Source organism: Trichechus manatus, unplaced genomic scaffold, assembly GCF_000243295.1.
Source record: "Trichechus manatus latirostris isolate Lorelei unplaced genomic scaffold, TriManLat1.0 scaffold00214, whole genome shotgun sequence".
NCBI classification, from domain to species: Eukaryota; Metazoa; Chordata; class Mammalia; order Sirenia; family Trichechidae; genus Trichechus; species Trichechus manatus.
In genome coordinates, this window is record NW_004444150.1 from 1,254,084 (window position 1) to 1,275,355 (window position 21,272).

The 21,272-nt window shown below is 52.1% G+C and overlaps 2 protein-coding genes across 2 annotated transcripts in view; one reads left to right on the top strand and one right to left on the bottom strand.

Moving 5' to 3' along the window:
• LOC101341957 (histo-blood group ABO system transferase 1-like) overlaps positions 1-6,599 on the top strand; it is a 13,507-nt gene extending 6,908 nt beyond the window's left edge. The window contains exons 5-7 of the mRNA XM_004388656.1: positions 218-253; positions 1,266-1,394; positions 5,912-6,599. Of these exons, the coding sequence (XP_004388713.2) occupies positions 218-253; positions 1,266-1,394; positions 5,912-6,599 (853 nt within the window). The remainder of the gene's footprint in view (positions 1-217; positions 254-1,265; positions 1,395-5,911) is intronic.
• A 6,815-nt stretch (positions 6,600-13,414) lies between these two features.
• MRPS2 (mitochondrial ribosomal protein S2) lies at positions 13,415-20,963 on the bottom strand. The gene is made up of 4 exons (XM_023742632.1): positions 20,876-20,963; positions 20,303-20,428; positions 19,011-19,140; positions 13,415-17,403 (listed from the first exon to the last, which is right to left on the bottom strand). Exons 1-4 carry the CDS (start codon positions 20,916-20,918, stop codon positions 16,752-16,754), a joined length of 951 nt encoding a protein of 316 aa, XP_023598400.1. The 5' UTR covers positions 20,919-20,963; the 3' UTR covers positions 13,415-16,751.
• Positions 20,964-21,272: the final 309 nt, after the last annotated feature.

Sequence of the window (21,272 nt, forward strand, 5' to 3'; positions counted from 1 at the left end):
GGTCACCTGGCTGCCCCAGGTCAGGGGTCTTATCTGTGGTGTACTGGGATCCCTGCTTCTCAGTCCTCAGTTGAGGTGAAACCTACATGACATCGGGGGTGGGGGTGGGGGGTGGAGGACAAAGGAGACAGCACAGATGGAGGTGGGATGGAGGTGAGGTGGAGCTGGGCACATGGTCAGGGTGGGTGTGGACCAGCCCTGTTGTTCTTCTCTGCAGGATGATCTACCCCAAAGCCCAGCTCCTCAAGCCCACGTGAGTAGGGACTTCTGCGAGTGCTGGGTGGGTCCCTGTCCCCATCTACCTCACGCGTGCTCTCTCTCATGCTCTCCCTGCCTCCTGGGCTTCCCTTGGCCTTTTCCGTTTTCTTTCTCTCAGCTATAGGCATAAGTTTGTGAGTTAATTCAGTGGGCTTGGTCCAACTCAAGGGGATGCTGGAAGGTGCCAGAATCAGAGACAGGAGACCTGGCCTGAACCTGCTTCATCATTAGGAGCTGCGTGGCTGCCCACACCAGTGTCAGACATTCCTCTCATTTCCTCCTGGGGCAGGACGGCAGGACTCAGGGGTCTGGGCTGGATTCCCCCCGAGGTCTGTCCACCGTGTGAGTGTCTGCAAGATGACAGTTCCAAACCCCTCTCTGCACAGATGACTGTCTCCATGTCCAGGCTTCTTTACCCACTGCCAACATCTGGGCCCTGGCCCACACCTCCTGCTTCCACTGCCCCAGAGAGGGTACAGCAGCCCGTTGCCATGGTACCCAGAAAACCATGTGAAGCAGAGCTCAGAGGAGCCAAATTCTTTGTGCCTAGGGTTCCCCTTAGCCTCACTGTACCCCAGAGCTGCAGTGTGTGAAGGGTGTTTAGTGACCACCGATCAGTCCTCATTTTACACGTGGGGAAACTGAGGCTCAGAGATGTGAAGGAACCTACCTAAGTTCCTACAGCTAGTGAGGGCCGGTCGGGAGGCAAACCCAGACCTGCCTGACAGACCGTGGGATCCAGCACAAGGCTGGTGTTCAGGGATGCGCCATGGTACGGCACCAAGTTTCTCAGCCAGAGCCAGAGAAGCGGGAGGGGCAAGATGAGTCATGGGTTCTGTGGGGTCTCAGCCTCTGAGCTGGTAGTGGAGAGAGCACTGAATTGGGAGTCTGGAGACCCGTGTCTACTCTAAGCCGACTACTGACCGCTGAGTCCCTTTGTACAAACCTTTCTCCCTGTGGCCGCCTTTCCCCCTGTCTGCTCTAGTGTGCTCTTTTTGTCCACACAGGAGGACGGACGTGCTGGTCACCACTCCCTGGCTTGCCCCCATCATCTGGGACGGGACCTTTGACTCTGCCATCCTGGACATGCAGTTCAGAAACACCACCATCGGGCTGACTGTGTTTGCCATCAAAAAGTAAGTCCGCATAAAGCAGGAGAGGAAAAGGGTCAGCCAGGAAGGACCCTTGGAGTGGGCGGGAGGTTCCTTCGTGCCGCCCTTATCCAGCCCAGGAGCTGGCTCACCACAGAGGGAGGAGGCAGAGCGGCTCTGCAGTAGGTGGACTTGCTGGGATCTCCAGGGTCCCAGATAGGCCCTTGCTCAAACAGCAGACCCTCTACCCGAAGTCACCAGGCAGCTTTCTCTGCAGGGAGGTGAGGCCAACAATGCTTAGGTGTCCTAGTCCGTGTGCTGGGAGCTTCATCTAAGCACAGCCAAGAAGTGGTGTTCCGTACCCAATCCTAACTGGGAGGCAAACTGAGGCTTAGCCAGACACTAAAACCAAACCAGTTGTCCTCCCATCAGTTCCGACTCATGGTGACCCCACGTGTGTCAGAGTAGAACTATGCTCCATAGGGTTCTCAATGGCTGATGTTTTGGAAGTAGATCACCAGGCCTTTAAAAGGCCTGAAGATCTACTTTCAAAAAAATGTGCCTCTGGATGGACTTGAATCTCCAACCATTCAGTTAGCAGCCAAGTGTGTTAACAATTGCACCACCCAGGGACTCTGACCACAGCACACTTTCCCCTGAATATGTCCATGTGCAACTCATCAACTAGAATTCAGTGTGTGTTTACAGTGTTCCTTCTCTGAAAGTTAAATGTACAATGAAGAGCAATATTTTAGTTCTATGTTTGCTGAGTTTTCACAAATGCTTACACCTGTATAACAGAAATCGTTATCAACTCATAGGAAATCACCATCACCCCCAGAAAGATCCCTTTATCCCTTCCCAGTAGGTCCCTGCCCCTACTTCCTCAACGTCAACTAGTGTTCTGATTTTTCTCCACCATGAGATGGTTTTTACCTACTGGGATCATGAAGCCTGTACTCTTCTGTGGTAGCCTTCTCTCGCTTAGCATTATTATTTTGAGATTGGTCACGATTTTGCATGGATCAGTAGCACTTTCTTTTTTTCTGCTGAGTAGTATCCCGTGGGGTGGTATACTGCAGCTTGCTTATCCATTCCCATTTTGATGAACACCTGGGGTTTTTCCAGGTTTGGCTATTGTGAGTAAAGCCTCTGTCATGGATTGAATTATGTCTCCCCAAAATATCTGTCAACTTGGCTGGGTCATGATTCCCAGTATTGTATGATTGTGTACCATTTTGTAAACTGATGTGATTTCCTCACGTGTTGTAAACTCTTATCACTATGATGTAATAAGACGGATTAGTGGCAGTTATACTGATGAGGTCTACAAGACTGGGTAAGCCAATCTCTTTTGAGATATAAAAGAGAGAAGTGAGCAGAGACACATGGGAACTTGATACCACCAAGAAAGCAGTGTTGGGAGCAGATCGTGTCCTTTGGACCTGAGGTTCCTGTGCAGAGAAGCTCCCAGACCAAAGGAAGATTGAGGACAAGGAACTTCCTCCGGAGCTGACAGAGAAAGCGTTCCCTTGGAGCTGACGCCCTGAATTTGGACTTGTAGCCTACTGGACTGTGAGAGAATAAACTTCTCTTTGTTAAAGTCATCCACTTGTGGGGTTTCTGTTATAGCAGCACTAGATGACTAAAACAGAATTTGTAACCAAGAAAGTTGGGTGCTGCTCTAACAGCTACCTAAAATGTAGAAGGGGGTCTGAAGCTGTGAATGGATAGAGGAGTGGCAGCGGCAGAGGACCAGCAGTAGCAGAGAACCTTCAGCAGCAGATATACGGCAGCAGCAGAGAATCGGCAGTGGCAGAACCAAGAAGACCAGTGCCAGACAGCGCTGGACCCAACCCCCGGAGGGAGAGAGCTGAGTGCCTTTGTGCAGGAGGCTTCCTGGCAGAGTGGGGTGCCTCCAAGCACTTACCGGTGGAGCTAGGCTTGCTGACCCACAGATCGAGAGAGTTATAGTACCTGTGCGCAGAAGGATTTCTGGTGGAGTTAGATGCCTCCGGGCACTTACAGGTGGAGCTATGGAGCTTTTTGAACACTTGCCCCAGCAAGGCAGACGCGGGCTTGAGGCCTGAGAGCCAAGAGGCGAAGAAACCAGAAAGCAGAAGCTGAAGAGACAAGGAACACAGGAAGCTGAGCTGCCTCAGTCTCAAAAGGTATGGACAGGACCTCTGGATTTCAAAGGGTGGAGCCATGGCCTCTGGTGTTTCAAAGGGTGGAGCTGTCACTCTGATTGACTAGGAGAATGGTGTGCCTAAAGCCAAGGGAGCAGAGTTGCCGTCCTAGTGTGCCTGGAAGGTGGAGCTGAAGCCCAGGGCTGAGGGACCTCCACTCAGAATCCGGAGGCTGTAGCCAATACCTAGAGTCTGGAGGGCAGGGCTACTGTGTGAACAGTCTCAGAGAACAGAGGATTATTTTCAAGCCTTGAGGGCTAATGTAATGTGTTCTGCTGACTTGCTTGGTGCTTGTTATCCCTTCTTTTCCTGCAGTTTCTCCCATTTGTAATGGAAATGTCTAGCTTGTGTCTGATCTGCCATTGTACCTTTGGAAGCAGATAACTTGTGTTCTAGATTTCACAGATGAAGAGGAATTTTTGGATTTGGGGCTTGGAGTTGATTTAAGACTTTTGCTAGGATATGATGGGGTGAATATGTCCTACACATGGCAAGGACATGAATTTTGGGGGGCCAAAAGGTGGAGTGTCATGGATTGAATTGTGTCCCCCCAAAATATCTGTCTACTTGGCTGGGTCATGATTCCCTGTATTGTATGATTGTGTACCATTTTGTAATCTGATGTGATTCCCTTATGCGTTGTAAACTCCATCACTATGACATAATAAGATGGATTAGCGGCAGTTATATTGATGAGGTCTACAAGACTAGGTAGTGTTGTAAGCCAATCTCTTTTGAGATATAAAAGAGAGAAGCAAGCAGAGACACATGGGAACCTCATACCACCAAGAAAGCAGTGCTGGGAGCAGAGCGTGTCCTTTGGACTGAGGTTCCTGCATAGACAAGCTCCCAGACCAAGCGAAGATTGAGGACAAGGACCTTCCTCCAGAGCCAACAGAGAAAGCATTCCCTTGGAGCTGACGCCCTGAATTTGGACTTGTAGCCTACTGGACTGTGAGAGAATAAATTTCTCTTTGTTAAAGCCATCTACCTGTGGTATTTCTGTTATAGCAGCACTAGATGACTATGAATATTGTTGGACAAGTCTTTTGTGTGAGCATGTGATACATTTTTTCTTGGTTAAAGACTTAGGAGTGGAGTTGCTCAGTCAAAGATTACATGTATGTTAACTTTTATTTAAAAAAACAAATTGCCAGGCCTTTTCCAGGTTAATTGTAGCATTTTACATTCCCACCAACAATACCTGGGAATTGTAGTTGCTCACGTTCTTACCAACGTTTTGATGATGTGAGTTGCCTGTAAACTTGTATCCTTGGGTCTTTGTACACGTTTGTGGGGGGTGTATGCCTGGAAGTGGAGTTGGCGGAGGGATACGCACACTTAAGATCTAGATAGAGTTTCTCATAGTGGCCTCCAAAAGGATTAAACAATTGACATTCCCCACTTCCTCAACTGCACAGAATTTTTCACTTATTCACTTGTTCAAAACATATTTATTAAACAGCTATTACATGCCAGATGATGGGAGAAGGCAGTTAACGAAACAAGTAAAGCCACTGCTCTCGTGCCGCTATTGTCTAGCGCAAGAAGACAGAAGAACAAGTAAACACAAATATAAAATACATCAGAGGGTGATATGAGCTTTAAAAAAAAACGAAGGCTGAATAACGAGATAGAGTGTCTTGTGTTAGTATTTATTTAAGTATGTGTCTGTTTGCTCTTTCTATTTTTTATTGAGTTATAGTTTTCACTTAGGGAATTACACACATCTCACCACAAGAGCCTGCTGAATTGTTACATCTGCACGCTTCTGCGTGAGCACCTGCAGAGGGAGCTGTAGAGCACCTGCAGCCCAGGGCTTGAATCAGCAAGTCTTCTCTTGGTGAACTGATTGTGAGCAGAGAGATGAAAGATGTAGTGATGAGCATTGCAGGGCACGGCTTTCAGACAGAGGGAACAGGAAGTGCAAAGGGCCTGGAGCATGTGTAGTGTTTGTCCGGATCATCCAGGAGTTGGCTACCCAGAGCAGAGGGATGGAGGAGAAGGAGAAAGAGGTCAAAGCCCACCGTGTAGGACCTGGTAGACCATTGTAGGGCCTCAAATGGCTTTTTTTCTTTTCCTTTCTAAAGAGACACAAAGCTGTTGGAGGGTCTAGAGCTATGGAGTAACATTGGATATTGTCAACTTTTTGAACTTTTGCAAACCTTATGGCTAAATGAAATATCTTGTTACTGGGAATGTTTGTTCACCACCAAGCAAATTTGAATGTCCCTGCATATGCCCGGTACAGTTGGGCCACATGGTCTGTAGCGAGTAGAATAGCTACCATTTTATGAGCCAGTTTCATCTAAGTCTCCTTCTTCTGCTGCCGTTCAGTCTGTTTAACTCTCACCCTCTCTTTCCTGGTCTTAGATACGTGGTCTTCCTGAAGCTGTTCCTGGAGACTGCAGAGAAGTACTTCATGGTGGGACACAAGGTCATCTACTACATCTTCACTGACCGACCAGCTGACATTCCGCATGTCCCCCTCCAGGAAGGCCGGCAGGTGGTGGTCCTCAAGGTCCGCAACTATACCCGCTGGCAGGACGTGTGCCTGCACCGCATGGAGATGATCAGCAACTTCTCCGAACAGCGCTTCCTGCATGAGGTGGACTACCTGGTGTGTTTAGATGTGGACATGAAGTTCAGTGACCACGTGGGCGTGGAGATCCTCTCCTCCTTGTTCGGCACTCTCCACCCTGGCTTCTTTGCTGCCGATCGCCAGGCCTTCACGTATGAACGCCGCCCATTGTCTCAGGCCTACATTCCAAGAGATGAAGGTGATTTCTACTATATCGGCGCCTTTTTCGGGGGCTCAGTGCTAGAGGTGCACAGGCTCACCAAGGCCTGTCACCAGGCAATGATGGTGGACAAAGCGAATCACATTGAGGCCGTGTGGCATGACGAGAGCCACCTGAACAAGTACCTGCTGTACCACAAGCCCACCAAGGTGCTCTCCCCCGAGTACCTGTGGGATGAGAGGATGCTGCGTAGACCACCTTTCGTCAGAAAACTTAGATACGTGGCCGTGCCCAAGAACCACCAAGCCATCCGGAACTGATGAGACCACACTTTCTACATTAATTGTAAGGCTAGCAATAAATTTTAGTGGTGCTAGGATTTTGATAAGAGATTGGTCAAAGGTTTAGTAAAGTGAGTTCATTTTTTTCAATTTTCTTCTTTTGGAGTGGCTGCTACCACTCACCAAACAAAGTGATACAGAACAGTTGGAAGAACTCTACAGTGAACACCCATACGCCTATCACCCAGATTCTGTCATTAACGTTTTGCTATTTTTGCTTCATCACATATCTTACTCATCTCTCCATTCCTCCAGCCATCCATCAACCAACTAATTTTTTCTCTATTTGATAATAAGTTGCAGATATCAATACATTTTACCATTAAATACTTCAGCATACATAATACGAATTAGAGTTCAATATTTGTCTGAAGTTCTTTTGGGGGGTGAAATTTACAACGAGTGAATATTCACTACCCAGATCTGAAGTGTACCATTTGGTGAGTTTTGTCAAATGCATACTCTGTGTACCACAAACTCCACTGAAATATAAACTTCAACACTCCAGAAAGTTCCCTTTTGCCTCTTTCCAGTCAATCCTTCTTCCTGCCCCCTATAGACAACCACTGTTGGGATTTTTTTCCTACTGTTGATTAGCTTTGCCTTTTCTAGAACTTTGTATAAATAATATTGTCCTGGCATGGACTGGTAACATGAAACTTGCCTCCAAAATTAGAGGGCACCGAGAGACTGAAGAAAGACACAGGAAACTCCAGGTTGGCAGCAGAGGAGTTTATTAGGGAGGCTCACATGTGAATCAGACCCTGGGTGGCAGCAGGACCAAGCAGATCTCTGTACCCCACAGTGGGGTAGGGGGGTGGGGGGCGGGGCAGAGAGGTTTTATATTGGGGGTGAACAATAGTGTCTACATGCCAGGGATGTGTCTAAACTGACATAAGGCCACCCCAGTAAGAATTACATAAGAATGACTTGGCAAACGGGAGTGAACTAGTGGAAAGCATGATAGCAGCCATGTTCAGCCTCGAAAAACCTGTTTTCCCTTCAGCCCATCCCTCGAGGCCAACTCTTACAATCTGGCACTTTCCCCCTCTTCTGCAAGGTCCATGAGGACCTCAAGAAGAGGTGTTACACCAGGGAGGGACAGACAGCATTGCTGTAGTTGGAGGCAAAGACCACACTAGCAATATAGACAAACACAGCAGAAAAGACCTAGACCCAACAGCAAACCTCGCCAGCCAGAGGGAAAAGAGGCTAACCAGGCAGCCACAGCAGACCAGCCATCAGGTGCGTCCAAGGCTTCTGTCTGGTTCTTCATGTGGCCTAACAAATCAGTTGTGTTCTGGTGATAGTCTGGCATATAGGTACAACATTCAGTGTTTCCTATGGTGCATGTCCTGTTAAACGACCTGTAAAGTGTGTGCTCTGCTCACTATCAATCCTTCGGGGTATTCCATACGTAACACTCTAGTTTTGTAATTCTTTCATTGTAGCAGCCTGGTTCATTCATTTACATGGGAACGCCTGTGTCAAGACGGTAACTGTCCACACATATGACAGTGTATCTCGCTCTCTCACTGGGCTGCATGGGCCCTATATAAGCTATCTGCCAGTTCATCCATGGCTGTGTTAACTTATGTATCTTCCCAGGATGGTGGGGAGAAGCCTTGGGCGTTGGTGTGAGCACACAGGATAATTTTGTACAGCAACCTCCAAATCACTATACTTCATTGCTATGCCTGCCTCTTTAGCTATTTTTCAACCATCACAGGCACTACACTGTCCACTTTTCTGTTAAATCCAGTGGGCAGCTTCCTCCTTGGGATGCAACAACATTCCAGCTTGTGTTATAGCATCTGCTTCTTGGTTTCCCAGCGGAGAAAGAGGTGAATGGGCTGCTGCATGAAAGACAGGTTATCGTCCGAGGTTTGGGGGTAATCCCAGATGTCTTGCCTCAAGGCACTCCCCCCCCTGTAAAACTGGTGTGGGTGCAGCATCTCACCTCCTCTCTCTTCACAAGGAGGAAGAAGAATCAAGATCAATGCTCTAATGGGCATTCTGGCTGTACTTCTTTCAAGATAGATACGTTTGTTTTTCTAGCAGTCCATGGTATATTCAGTATTCTTCACCAACACCATAATTCAAAGTGATCAATTCTTCTTCAGTCTTCCTTATTCATTGTCAAGCTTTCACATGTATATGAACATTACTCAACCTGAATTGTAATCTGTTATTTCCCTAATACACCTCATAATCCTGAGTATTGTCTGTGAGTTCTATGTGGCCATTGCAATAAAGCATCAAACCCAGCAGAGAAGTAGAGAGTGCTGTGGGAGGGACAGTTGGTGTCAGATTTGGTAAAGATGGGGAGAGAAGAGGCATATCTGACCTCTGCCTCATAGGAATCAGGCTTGGGCTGTTGATACAGTCGCTGCAAGGATGGGCTCAAACGTAACAACAATTGTGAGGATGGCACAAGAACAGGCAGTGCTTCCTTCTGTTCTATATAGGGCCACTACGAGTTGGAACCAAATCCATGGCACCTAATAATAATAACAATGGGCAAAATGTTGAATGATGCAGGAAGCATCAGAAGAAGATGGGAAGGAAAACAGAGTCACTGTAGCAAAAAGAATTGGTCGATGTTCAACCATTTCAGGATTTGGCATATGGTCAAGAACCAACGGTATTGAAGGAAGAAGTCCAAGCTGCACTGAATGGAATGGCAAAAAATAAAGCTCCAGGAATTGACAGAATGCCAAATGAGATGTTACAACAAACGAACGCAGCTCTGGAGGTGCACACTTATCTATGTGAAGAAATTTGGAAGATAGCTTCCTGGCCAACTGACTGGAAGAGATCCGTATTTGTGCCCATTCCAAAGAAAGGTGATCCAACAGAATGTGGAAGTATTTGAACGATATCATGCATATCACACACAAGTAAAATTTCGTTAACGATAATTCAAAAATGGTTGCAACAGTACATCGAGAAGGAACTGCCAAAAATTCAAGCTGGATTCAGAAGAGGACAGGGAGCAAGAGATACCACTGATGATGTCAGATTGATCTTGGCTGAAAGCAGAGAATACCAGAAAGATGTTTACTTGTGTCTTATTGACTATGTAAAAGCATTCAATGGTGTGGATCATAACTAATTATGGATAACTTTATGAAGAATGGGAATTCCAGGACACTTCATCGTGCTTGACCCGAACCTGTACATAGACTAAGAGGATGTTGTTTAAACAGAACAAGGGGATACTGCATAGTTTAAAATCAGGAAACGTTGCCTCAGGATTATATCCTTTCACCATACTTATTTAGTCTGTACGCTGAACAAATAATCCGAGAAGCTGGGCCCGATGAAGAAGAAAATGGCATCAGGATTGGAGGAAGACTCATGAACAACCTGCGATATGCAGATGACACAGGCTTGCTCACTGACAGTGAAGAGGACTGGAATCACTTAGAGATGATGATCAAAGAGCACAGCCTTCAGTAGGGATCACACCTCCACATAGAGAAAACACAAATCCTCACAACTGGACCAGCAATCCACATCCTGAAAAACAGAAAATATTGATGCTGTCAAGGATTTCATTTTACTTGGATGCACAATCAACACCCGTGGAAGCAGCAGTCAAGCCACGAAACGATGCATTGCACTGGGCAAATCTGCGGCAAAGAACCTCTTTAAAGTGTTAAAAAGCAAAGATGACACTCTGGCAACTAAGGTACACCTAACCTAAGCCATGATATTTTCAATTGCCTCAAAGCTGGACAATGAATAAGGAAGACTGAAGAAGAATGGATGTGTTTAAATTATGGTGTTGGCAAAGAATATTGAATATACCATGGACCGCCAGAAGAGTGAACAAATCTGTCATGGAAGAAGTACAGCCAGAGTGCTCCTGGGAAGCGAGGATGGTAAGACTTCATCTTACATACTTTGGACATGTTATCAGAAGGGACCAATCCCTGGAGAAGGACATCATGCTTGGTAGAGCAGAGGGTCAGTGAAAAAGAGGAAGACCCTCAACGAGAGGGAGTGACACAGTGGCGGCAACAATGGGCTCAAACGCAGCAATGATTGTGAGGATGGTACACGACTGGGCAGTGTTTCATTCTCTTGTGCATAAGGTCGGTCGTTATGAGTCGGAAATGACTCGACGGCACCTAACAACAATAACTTAGAGTTAATATCGCACCACTTCATGCATAATGGGAGCCCTGGTGGCACCGTGGTTAAGAGCTCAGCTACTAACCCAAAGGTCGGCAGTTAGAATCCACCAGCTGCTCCTTGGAAACCTTACGGGGCAGTTCTACTCTGCCCTACAGGGTCCATGTGAGTCAGAATCAACGGGATGGCAATGGGTTTGGGTTTGGGTTTCAGTTATGTAAAATGGAAGAACCTTGTAACTATATAGATTCCTTTACTGCCCCCCCATCCTAAACGCCATAGTTGTATGTATTACATCTACATACATTATAAACCCCTCACTACAGTGGCATAACTTTTGCTTGAAACAGTCATATAGTCTTTAGAAATCAGGAGTAAAGTTTGTCCTTTTCTATTTACCCAGATATTTCCCATTTCTGTCGCTCTTCATTCCTTCCTACAGATCCAGATTTTCATCTAGTATCATACTCCTTCAGCCTGAAGAACTCATTAGCTTTTCTTGTAGCGGAGGTTTGCTGGCAGAAAAGTCTCTTAGTTTTCCTTTCTCTGTAAATGTCTGCTTTTAAAATGTCTTTACGTTGCCTTCATTGGTGAAGGACGTTTTCGCTAGGTAAAGAACTCTGAGGTGACAGTTTTTCTTTCAGCCCTTTAGAGATGTCATCCCACTGTCTTCTGTCCTCCATTGCTTCTGAAGACAAGTAACAGTGTTTGCAGTGGTCTTCCCCTGTACATGTTCTTTTTCCTCTGACTGCTTTTCAAAGTTTTTTTTTTTTTTTTTTTTAAGTTTGGATTCATCAGTTTGACCGTGACTGTCCTAGGCGGAGGGGTGTGTGTGTGCAGTCATGTACGTGTGCTGTTTATTCTGCTTCTGGTTTGTTGAGCTTCTTAAGTCTGTAAACGTATGTTTTTCACCAAATTTGAGAAGTTTCTGGTGGTTATTTCTTCCAGTACTGTTTCTTGAGCAGCATCTTGACCCTTCAGACTTTCTCTCTTTGCATACCTGGGCTTCTGACCCCGCCCATGTCCTCATTTACCAAAACTGGGCTGCTTCCTAAGCCCTCCCACCCCTCCTTACCCACATCTTGGTGATATCCCGGCCCCGCCCACATGCTTACTCTTCACAAGTGTGCCTTGTCCTCACCCAGCCCACCTCCTCACCTCGCCCCTCCTTCCTTCTCAGTTCCTAAGGCTGGGCATTCTACACCCTCAAACCTCCTAATTACTCAATGCTAGCTCTTCTCCTCGCCCCGCCTACCTTCTCACCACCCATACTGAAACCTTCCCACCTCCTCACTTCCCAAGTTCAAGTTGAGTTGTCTCCTGACTCCGCCCACCTTCTCATTGGCCACACCTGGGCTTTCACCTGCCCCTCCCATTTCGTCCCCTCCCAGACATGGAATGCTCCTGACACCGCCCACCTCCTCACTTCCCACCCCTGTGCCTTCTCCTGACACTTTCCATCCCCTTTCTCTGCAGACCTTTGCTGTCTGTTGACCCCTCCACCTTCTCAACATCCCTGTGCTGCCTCCCGGCCCCTCGCACCTCCTCAACAGGCACATATGTTCTTCCACCGACCCCTCCCACCTACTCTTCCCTACACTGCTGCCTTCTACTGACTCACTTTCAGCCTTACTCCTGACACCTGGGTGGCTTTCTCATCGCCACACCTGTGCACTCACTGACCCCGCCCACCTCATCATTACCACACCTGTGCTTCCTTGTGGGCCCTCACTCCTCCTCACTTCTACCCCTTCCTCACCTGCCATTACTGGGCCGCCTCCTGACCCCTCCCACCTCATCATTACCACATCTGATGGTGGTGTCCTGGCCCCTCTCACTCTCTCACTTCCGGTACTAGGTCTGATCCCTTCCACCTCCTGAGTCACCACACCAGTGCTGCCTAGTGAGACTCCTTGTTCCCACATCTGGGACTTCTCCAGGCCTCTCCCAACTCCTCAGCCCCCATGGCTCGTCTGCCTCTTGATCCCTCCCAACTCTCTGTAGGCAGGCACTCACACAAACACCTGTCCACCAATTCTCACGGCAGCACTACTCCCTCCCATCAGTCAAAAGAAGGCGGATACAACCCAGCGTCTATCAACAAAGTGTGGTCCCTCTACACAACGAGATACCATGGAGCCTTAAATTAGAAACTGACAAGTGCTGCAGTGGGGATGACCCTCCAACCTGTGACGCTAAGTGAAAGAAGCAGGTACAAAAGGCCACATACTTCCATGTAGATAAGAACTCCAGAGCAGGTAAACCCATACACACAGAAAACCAATCACTGGTTGCCATGTGTTAGGGTGAGGGGCCATGGGGAGGACTGCTTAATGGGAACGGGGTTTCTGTTTTGGGCGATGACAGTGTTCTGAAGTAGATGGATACTGGTGGTGATTGAATAGGATTGTGAAAGTACATTTGTTGTTGTTGGTAAGTGCCAACCAGTTGGTTCTGACTCATAGCGACCCTATAGGACACAGTAGAACTGCCCCATAGGTTTTCTAAGGAGTGGCTGGTGGATTTGAACTACTAACCTTTTGGTTAGCAGCCGAGTTCTTAAGCACAACACCACCAGGCATACATAAAGCCACTATATTTACACACATTTAAACTGTTAAAAGAAAACTTTATTAAATGTGAAATCTACCAGTTAAACTAGTATAGAGAGCTGAAAAAATACTACAGATCAACCACAGCAATAACGACTCAAGGCAGGGTCAAAAGGGTCCAGTTCTGGAGCCGATGCTCCCTTGTTGTGGATGGGGAGCTGCTGAGAGAGAGGTGGGGCAACTGGCTCAGCCTCTAATGCCCAGGCCACAGCAGAGATGGAGCGCCTGGGGCTCCATCAAGCTCCGGTTCCTTGAAGAAGAGGATCAACATCAGCCGGTGGTCCATGAGCTGATTCTGAAGATGACCTGGGATAAGAATCCAGCTTTCCAGCAAGCTCAAGGTCTGGTGCCTGGGCCAGAGCCGAAGATGGAAGACCTGCAGCTACATGGAGTGCTGCTGTTGGTACAGGAGCAGATCGGCCTCACAAGGTGGTCGGGAATCCCCTTCTGGAGGTGGATAAGAATCCAGCTTTCCAGCAGACTCCCAGATCCTCCTCCTGCACCAACAACAGGGCTCAATGTAGCTCCAGGTCCTCTATCTCCATCTCTGGCCCAGGCACCAGACGAATGGAGATGGAGGACCTGGGGCTACACTGATCTCTGGTGTTGGCTGCAGGGGCAGGATGGATGTCAGCCAGTGGTCCTGGAGTCGCTCTGGAGGTGGCCTAGGATAGGAATCCATCCCTCTTGTCAGCTCTCCTTCTGGTGCCGGTGATGGAAGGCCTGGTGGTCAATCCTGCTCCGACGCTGGTTCAGGAGCAGGATCTACCTCACCAGGTGGTACAGGAGTGGGTTCCGGACACGGCCCAGCATAGGAATCTGGCTCCCCAGCAGGCTCTTCATCTGGTGCCTGTACCAGAGCTGGGGATGGAGGAACAGCGGCTACACTGAGCCCAGGGCTGGTGCACAAGCCTGATGGACGATTTTAACTCAGTGATCCCATTTGGGCAATGTCTCCTGGCTCTTACAATGCTCTGTTATCTCCTCTCCCTCCTCCCTGGGAAGCAGCTGTGATATATGACCTGCCTTATGAGGCCCACGTGACAATGACCCAAGGACTCTAATAAACAGAGAAGAACGAAGGCCCCCAATCCAACAGCTCACAAGACGAAATCCTGTCCATAACTTGGAGTGAGCAGGGAGTGGAATCCTCCCTAAGGGAGCCTCAGTTGAGGTCACAGCTCCAGCCTCGTGAGAGAACTTGGGGCAGAGTCACCAGCTGAGCCGTGCCCACATTCCTGGTCCACAGAGACTGAGACCATCGGTTTGTTTTCGTGAGCTGCTAAGTTTTGGGGTGATTTTGCCAAGAGCAGGAGATAGCTCCTCCAGTCCACCAGGTCCTAGGATGTGGACCTGCCCTCCTCCCCTCCCCAGCTCGCTCCAGCCACACTGGCCACTTTTTAACTGTCCCCCTCTGGACAAACTTGTCTGCCTCCGAATCTCTGCAGCAGCTGTGCGCTCTCCCTTGTAGGCCCTCACTCCTCCTCACTTCTACACCTTCCTCACCTGCCATTACTGGGCCGCCTCCTGACTCGTGCAGAGCTGGCCCGTCTTCTCATTCTGTCCACACAGAAATGTCACCTCAGTGAGGCCTCTGGACCCCCACCCAGTGGCCCCAGGCCTCTCTCACTGCGCCCCGCTGTATTTTCTCTATGGAACATGCTCTTTTCTTTCCCATGTCTTCATGCTTTTGTGCCTCTCCCCCAGACTGTGAGCACCTGGGGCAGCTCCCACCCAGGACCTAACCCAGACCTGACCCGGGGCGAGAACTTGCGGCACCACTGAATTAATAAAACAAGAGGATGTGATTCCCACCCCTCCTCTGACCAGCTCAGATGGGCACGGATGGTAATCTCAGGAGGTGCAACTTTGAGGCAGGGGGCCAGCCAGAATGACCTTGGGGTGACTGTCCCCTGGTCCAGCTGCTGCAGCAAAGCCCAGACGGCATGACTGACAGGAGAGGCAACCACCCCAGGGGGTGAAGGAGCAGGACCTGCAGGTCCATGGGTGCTGTGGGGGACCTCAGGAGACTCCCGTGCCCTACCTTTGCCTCCATTGGTCGTGTGGTGTCCAGCTCACTCAGGAGGCATCTTCCCCACATTCAGGCAAATACTCAGGCCCCACTTCCTCAGGAGGACCCAAGCCTCCATCAAGGCCTAGTCCTGACCCTGGACCTGGCCTCACGGTCCAGTGCTCTGTCACGCAGTGTCCTACCCCAACCCCCCAGGCTCCAAGCTTATTGAGCGTGAAGTACCTCCAGGGAGCAGAAAGCATTCTCCAAGAAGCTTAGAGCACAGTGGGCCATTGATGAGAACCAAGGCCAGCACACTTCTCTGTGCCTTGGAACCCTCTGGGTTCATCTACTCTCCTCAATTCACAGAAAAGGAAACTGAGGCCTTCTCTGCTGCAGTCCCCTCCACTCTGGGTTTCCAGGGGCTCAGAGCGGTAACTGCAGGACTCAGGCCCTTTCCTCTGGAGGTTGCCCTGGAGATGGCCCTGGTCGCCTTGCCCAGCACCATGGCCTCTCCCATCTACGTTATGGGCCATGGAGCACGTTGCTAGGAGACCTTGGCAGCGCAGAGACCAGCAGAACTAGTGCAAGGAGCATGGGGGCAGGGATGCCTCTTCTCTTTGAAAAGGTGGAGCCACTGCCCCCCAGGCTGTAGAGAAGGGGCTACTACCGAGGTTTCAAAGATTGGGGTTGCTGTCTCCTTGGCTCCTAACCTCGGGCTGCTGTTCAGATAGGCCAGGAGAATGTGGCTGCTGAGGGAGTGGGCCCACCCAGCAGGCCTGGAAAGGAGGGCTGATAAACGCCACCCCAACTGAAGCAAATCCATGCAGACCACACACTGCAGAACCCAATGCTCAGAGTCAAATGACTCCAAATGACAGTTTTACTTCTGTCCCAGCCCCGAGTGAGCTTCTTAGTGGCTCATCCTGCAATATCACATCACAAAACATCCCCTCAACCATCAGCCAGGAGAGCAGAGCAATTTAAGGAGACTTTAAGAATAAAAGCTAAACTGGTATTTAAGAAACTTCCTGGCATACAAAGGAGTCATCTCATGGTAGAAGCTACGACCTTCCTGATCTGCTAGGGAAGGAATGCTGAGTGCGGGGACCAGAGTGTTGTACACTGAGCAGCCCGACGGCCAGCCATCCAGGGAGCAGGCTTCAAATCCCAAATCTGGCTCAGCGCCACCAATTTGCTCAAGCCACTGAGTCTGTCTGCAGAGAAAATGCAGCCCTGGGTCTGAAGTGGAGCCTGGATGGACACATTCTGTGAACACAGGGGAGCATCAGTACCAGTAACAGGGTCTCAAATGGCTAGAAGGCTGGGAATGCTACAGGACCCGTGGGTGGGAAGGGGGCTCCCAGCTTAGGAACTGGCCTGGCTGCTGTCTGTATCTGGGAGGTGGAGAGCAGTGGCATCACGGGACTGCACCCCAGTCCGTGTTCCTGGGGAGGGAGGGTCCACAGGGCCTCGGCTCTCGGCTGCCTGGAGGCCCTGCAGTCGATACAGGGCCTCGACCTGCCTCCTCTTCTCCTTGGCTCGGCTGATGGTCGTCTGGAAGAGCCTGCAGAAGAGGTGGATGGACGACGGCGAGTCGTCATTGCCGGGGACGGGGTAGGTGACGAGGCAGGGGTTGCAGTTGGTGTCCACGACGCCCACAGTGGGGATGTTCATCTTGGCTGCATCTCTCACGGCCACGTGGGGCTCAAAGACGTTGTTGAGCGTGTGGAGGAAGACGATGAGGTCCGGCAGGCGGACACTGGGGCCAAAGAGCAAGGGAGCATTGGTGAGCAGGCCGCCCTTGAAGTAGCGGGTGTGGGCGTACTCGCCACAGCTGCGGGCCGTGTTCTCAATCAGGTGTGTGAACTGCCGGTTCCGGCTCACAAACAAGATGATCCCTTTGCGATAGGCCATGTGGGCTGTGAAATTCAAGGCCAGCTGGAGGTGTGTGGCTGTCTGCTCCAGGTCGATGATGTCCTGGCCCAGGCGGTTCCCAAAGATGTATGGCTCCATGAACCTGTCCGGGAGACCCAAGCAAGGGGAGGGTGAACAGGGCTCCCAAGGCCACAACTCCGCCAGCCCCCCCCTCGTCACAGACCTCCACAGCAGGCCTAAGGCTCCCTGTGGGGGGCACACCACCCCTACGGGCACAGACAGCAGGCACCACGCTGTCCAGTGAGTGACCACAGGGCAGGCGGGGGCTGGGCTTCAAGGGCTGAGGCCACTTTAGGAGCAGACAGTGGCTGAACCCTCCTGACCCTCTGCTGCCTTCCCAGAACGTGGGGATTCCGGCAGAGCCAGGCCGACACGACCGCCAGACGGTTAAACGTGGTGTCGGCAGGCCTCCCCCGGTGCCGCTCACACGGCGGCCGTCTGTCATTACTGCGCTCTCTAAAGCTTCACGAACGACCCCTCTCCGGAACTCAGGGACCAGCAGAGCAGGGGAGGGGCTGCAGGCTGAAAGCATGGAAGGGTCAGGGCAAGCACCAGCCACGTCAGTCAGGGTGGGGGACCCCACGGGCAAGAAGTGCTGACCGCCCTGGGCAGAGAACAGCGGGCCGCTGAGAGACTGCCCCACTTCTCGGCACGTAACAAGTGCGCTGTCTACACCAGCGGTCCCCACGTCCTCCCTCCAGTCCACTGTCCAGCTCGCTCCTGCCTGGATGCTGTCCCTTCTCAACGGACACTGCTCACCAAGCACCTCAACACTCCCTCCTTACCAGATCCCTGGTCCTTCCCCGCCTGCAGGACTTCTCACTAGCATTAAGTGGTCCCCACATCCTCCCCTCTCTCCCTCCCGGTTCTCATCCCTCCTCACTCCCTGGCAGCGCCTTCTCAGCCTCACCTGCTGCCCCTCCTTCTTCTCCCAGCCCCTAAACATTGGAGGCTCCAGGGCTCAATCCTGGGACCTCCTGTCTGCTCTGCCCTCCCTCTGCAGATGGCCTCCAATGCTCCGCCTCTACGCAGGGGACTGCACTCCCATGTCTTCCCCAGGCTGGGGTGTGTCCCTCCAGGGACCTGCTTGCCACCTCCACTGGGATGGCCCAAGGGCTCAACCTCAGGAGGAAGCCTGTGACTTCCCACGAGGTCTTCCTCAGTTCTTGGTCTCCCAGCTGCCCCTCCACTCCACCGAGCACGCAGTAGTCAGAACGGCAGCATACACACCTCTGAGGGCTATCACTCCTCCACGTGACCCAGCAGGTTCCCACTGCTCCTCCCACAGCCTACCAAGCCCCACCGGATCCAACCTCACCAGCCCCTCCAAGGCCCTGGCCTCCTGGCCCTTCTGTCTCTGAACCTGCCCAGCCTTTTGTTTGCATGCAGCTCTGTCCCCGGTTCAGGCAGGGAGCCACACACCAAGGCCCTGAGTGGACAGGGTAAGTGTTAGCAAAGCTGTATGATAAGTCAGTGCCCCACCTGAGGCCCGGTTCCCATCTGGAGGACGGGCCTGGACCTAACGGTGGTGAGCACAGAGCAGATATTGAAGCCTTCTCTCAGATAAACAAAAACAACTCCTGACAGCACAAAACATGCCCTAGACCCCCAGGCGGGAGGGGCCGAGGCTTGCTGGGACCAACTGCCGGTATGCACACCTGAGCCCACTCAGCCAGGGTTTCACCCTACCTGTGGCGGCAGCCTGCTTTGTGTCCCAGGTGCACTCGGGCATCGAAGAGGCTTTTGACAGAAAATAATTCCTTGACGTTGAAAAAGTCGGGCTGCTTGAGGGGCTCCTTTATAATTCTGTCACTGAAATCTATGGCAGGGCGAAGAGAGAAAAGGAGAGGACACCGGGCTCCCACACTCTAACACAGGTTGCAGAGTGCAGGGCTGGCCCACGTGGTCCACCTCCCTGCAAACGGAGGAGACATGGCTGGTTGGGCGCGAGAAGCCCATCAGTTGAAAGCACCCAAAACCAGGAGCTCTGGAAGCTGCAGATTATCCCCCCCAATGAGCTCAGGCTCTCTGCTGCAGACAGAGCTCCAAGGCCTCAGAATTTCAGAATACTAGGGACTGGAGCTGGGTTCTGATCGGGACTCCCCTCCTGGGTAACTCTGTCGCTGCCCATCTCCCAGTGTCCTCACTTGAAAAAGAAGATCACAGCTGTTTTCTAAGGTCCCTCTAGCACCTTCATGCCATCCAGGCTGGCCCGCAGGCTCAGGCGCCTGGCCAGAAGCCCCGGTTGGGGCTGGCGCCCATCAAGAGTCCAACAAAGTGCACTCACTCCCTCAGGAGCATGATGCTCACCGGACCTGGCAGGGGAGGGGAACCGGGGGAGGCTCGGGGGTCCTGACTCTCAGCTCTGTGTCTCAGTGGTTGTTGGTGGTGGGTAAAGCCACGTCGATTCTGACTCACAGTGACCCAACGTGATAAAACCCAACTGCTCCCTAGGGTTTCCTCGGTTGTAATCTTTCGGGCACAGATTGCCAGGTCTTTCTCCAGCGGAGCTGCTGAGTACGTTCCAACTGTCAATCTTTCACTTAACCGCTTGGACCAGCAGGGCTCTCTCCATTCCGGAAAGGAGGTGCTATGGGAGCTCTATTCACAGGTGACCGGAGCTGAGCTGCAGGGAGCTAAGGAAGGAGCCCTAGCCAACAGCTCAGGAGTGGGTGCAGCCAGAGTTGGGACCCAAGACTTAAGTGACCCTAAGGCCCTGCTTTAACTGTGTGTAGCTTGTCGGGGGGGGGCTGCCGGGGCTCGCTTGGGGCAGCTGGGACTAAACAGCCTGTCAGAGCTGGCATGGTGAATGCTGAAGCACTGACCAGGCAGAGGGCCTTCTCCCCACCCCCTCTTGGCTCAGACACCTCCAGGGCTTTACACCTAAACCCAGAGACACACGCGCCTCCTGGCGGCAGATATAAGGCCTGACTGACTTCCCATTGCACGCCCCCCTCATCTGCTGAGGAGCCCGGTGTTACCGCTGCAGTCCTCGGGCTCGCTGACAGCAGGGGCCGGGGCGCTTCCAAACGTCCTGCTGCTCAGCCTAGACCCTTCAGGGGTCGGCTTCCTGAGGAAATCCAGCCACAGCGACTTGGGCCAGGCACCTGGGGAAGGAAGCAGACTCCAGGCGCTGAGAAGGGCGGCCGAGGGCACCTCACGCCGCGCTCCGCTCCAACTGCGGGCTGGCCGCAGTCTGTCAGTCCTTGCACAAGCGGTGGAGGGCAGCCCGCCCCCCGGACCGGCAGTCCTGACGCACGCGGACCGCCCTGCAGGCCCTGGGTTTTGGTCCGCTGTGGGCGCAGCCCCTCCGAGCCCCAGCGGAGCGCTGAACCCAGGGCCACGGCAGGTGAGACCCGCGCGGGGCGGGGCTGTGTGGTCGTGGGGTATCTCCGCGCCAGCCCGGGGCCGCCAAGGCCGAAACACCGCCAGCCAGGCCTAAGGAGGTCGGCCCCTGCCGCGCCCCCAAGACCCGCGCTCCCACCCAGAACCCTGCGCCCCGCCCCACACACCTCCCCCCGGGTCCCGTGGAGCAGAGGGCCCTGCATGCTCACCCGCGCCGAGCAGCCGGGGAAGCACGACCCGGGCGGGCGCCATGGCGCGGACAGACGGAGCGCCAGACTGGCGGACCGAACTTCCGCCACGTGGTCCCGGACTTCCGGCGAGCGGCTTCCTCTTTCCGCCGCGGCCACGGGGGTCGCACTGCCCCCTGCAGGCCGGGAGGTGCCACTGTGCGCCCGCGCCCGGGCCCAGGGCTCTAAAGACTTCTCCAGCCGTGGCTCCAGGCTTCCAGCACCCGCCGCAGTACCAGGCCTCAGAGCATCGTTGCGGCCCGGAGGGAGGGCGCGCCAGGGCCGGGAGGCACAGGTCGGGGAGCGGGAACCGCGGGGCGGAGCGGTGGGAGGGGCACAGATTGGGGGGCGGGGAGCGCGGGGCAAGGTCCGGGTCTGG

Coding starts and splice junctions, on each gene's coding strand:
- MRPS2 (XM_023742632.1), bottom strand. CDS start 20,918: ATGGCGCCCGCCCGGGTCGTGCTTCCCCGGCTGCTCGGCGCGG. Junction 20,429..20,875: donor TCCCCGGCTGCTCGGCGCGG/GTGAGCATGCAG, acceptor TTCCTTCCCCAG/GTGCCTGGCCCAAGTCGCTG. Junction 17,404..19,010: donor AAAGCAGGCTGCCGCCACAG/GTAGGGTGAAAC, acceptor TCTCCCGGACAG/GTTCATGGAGCCATACATCT.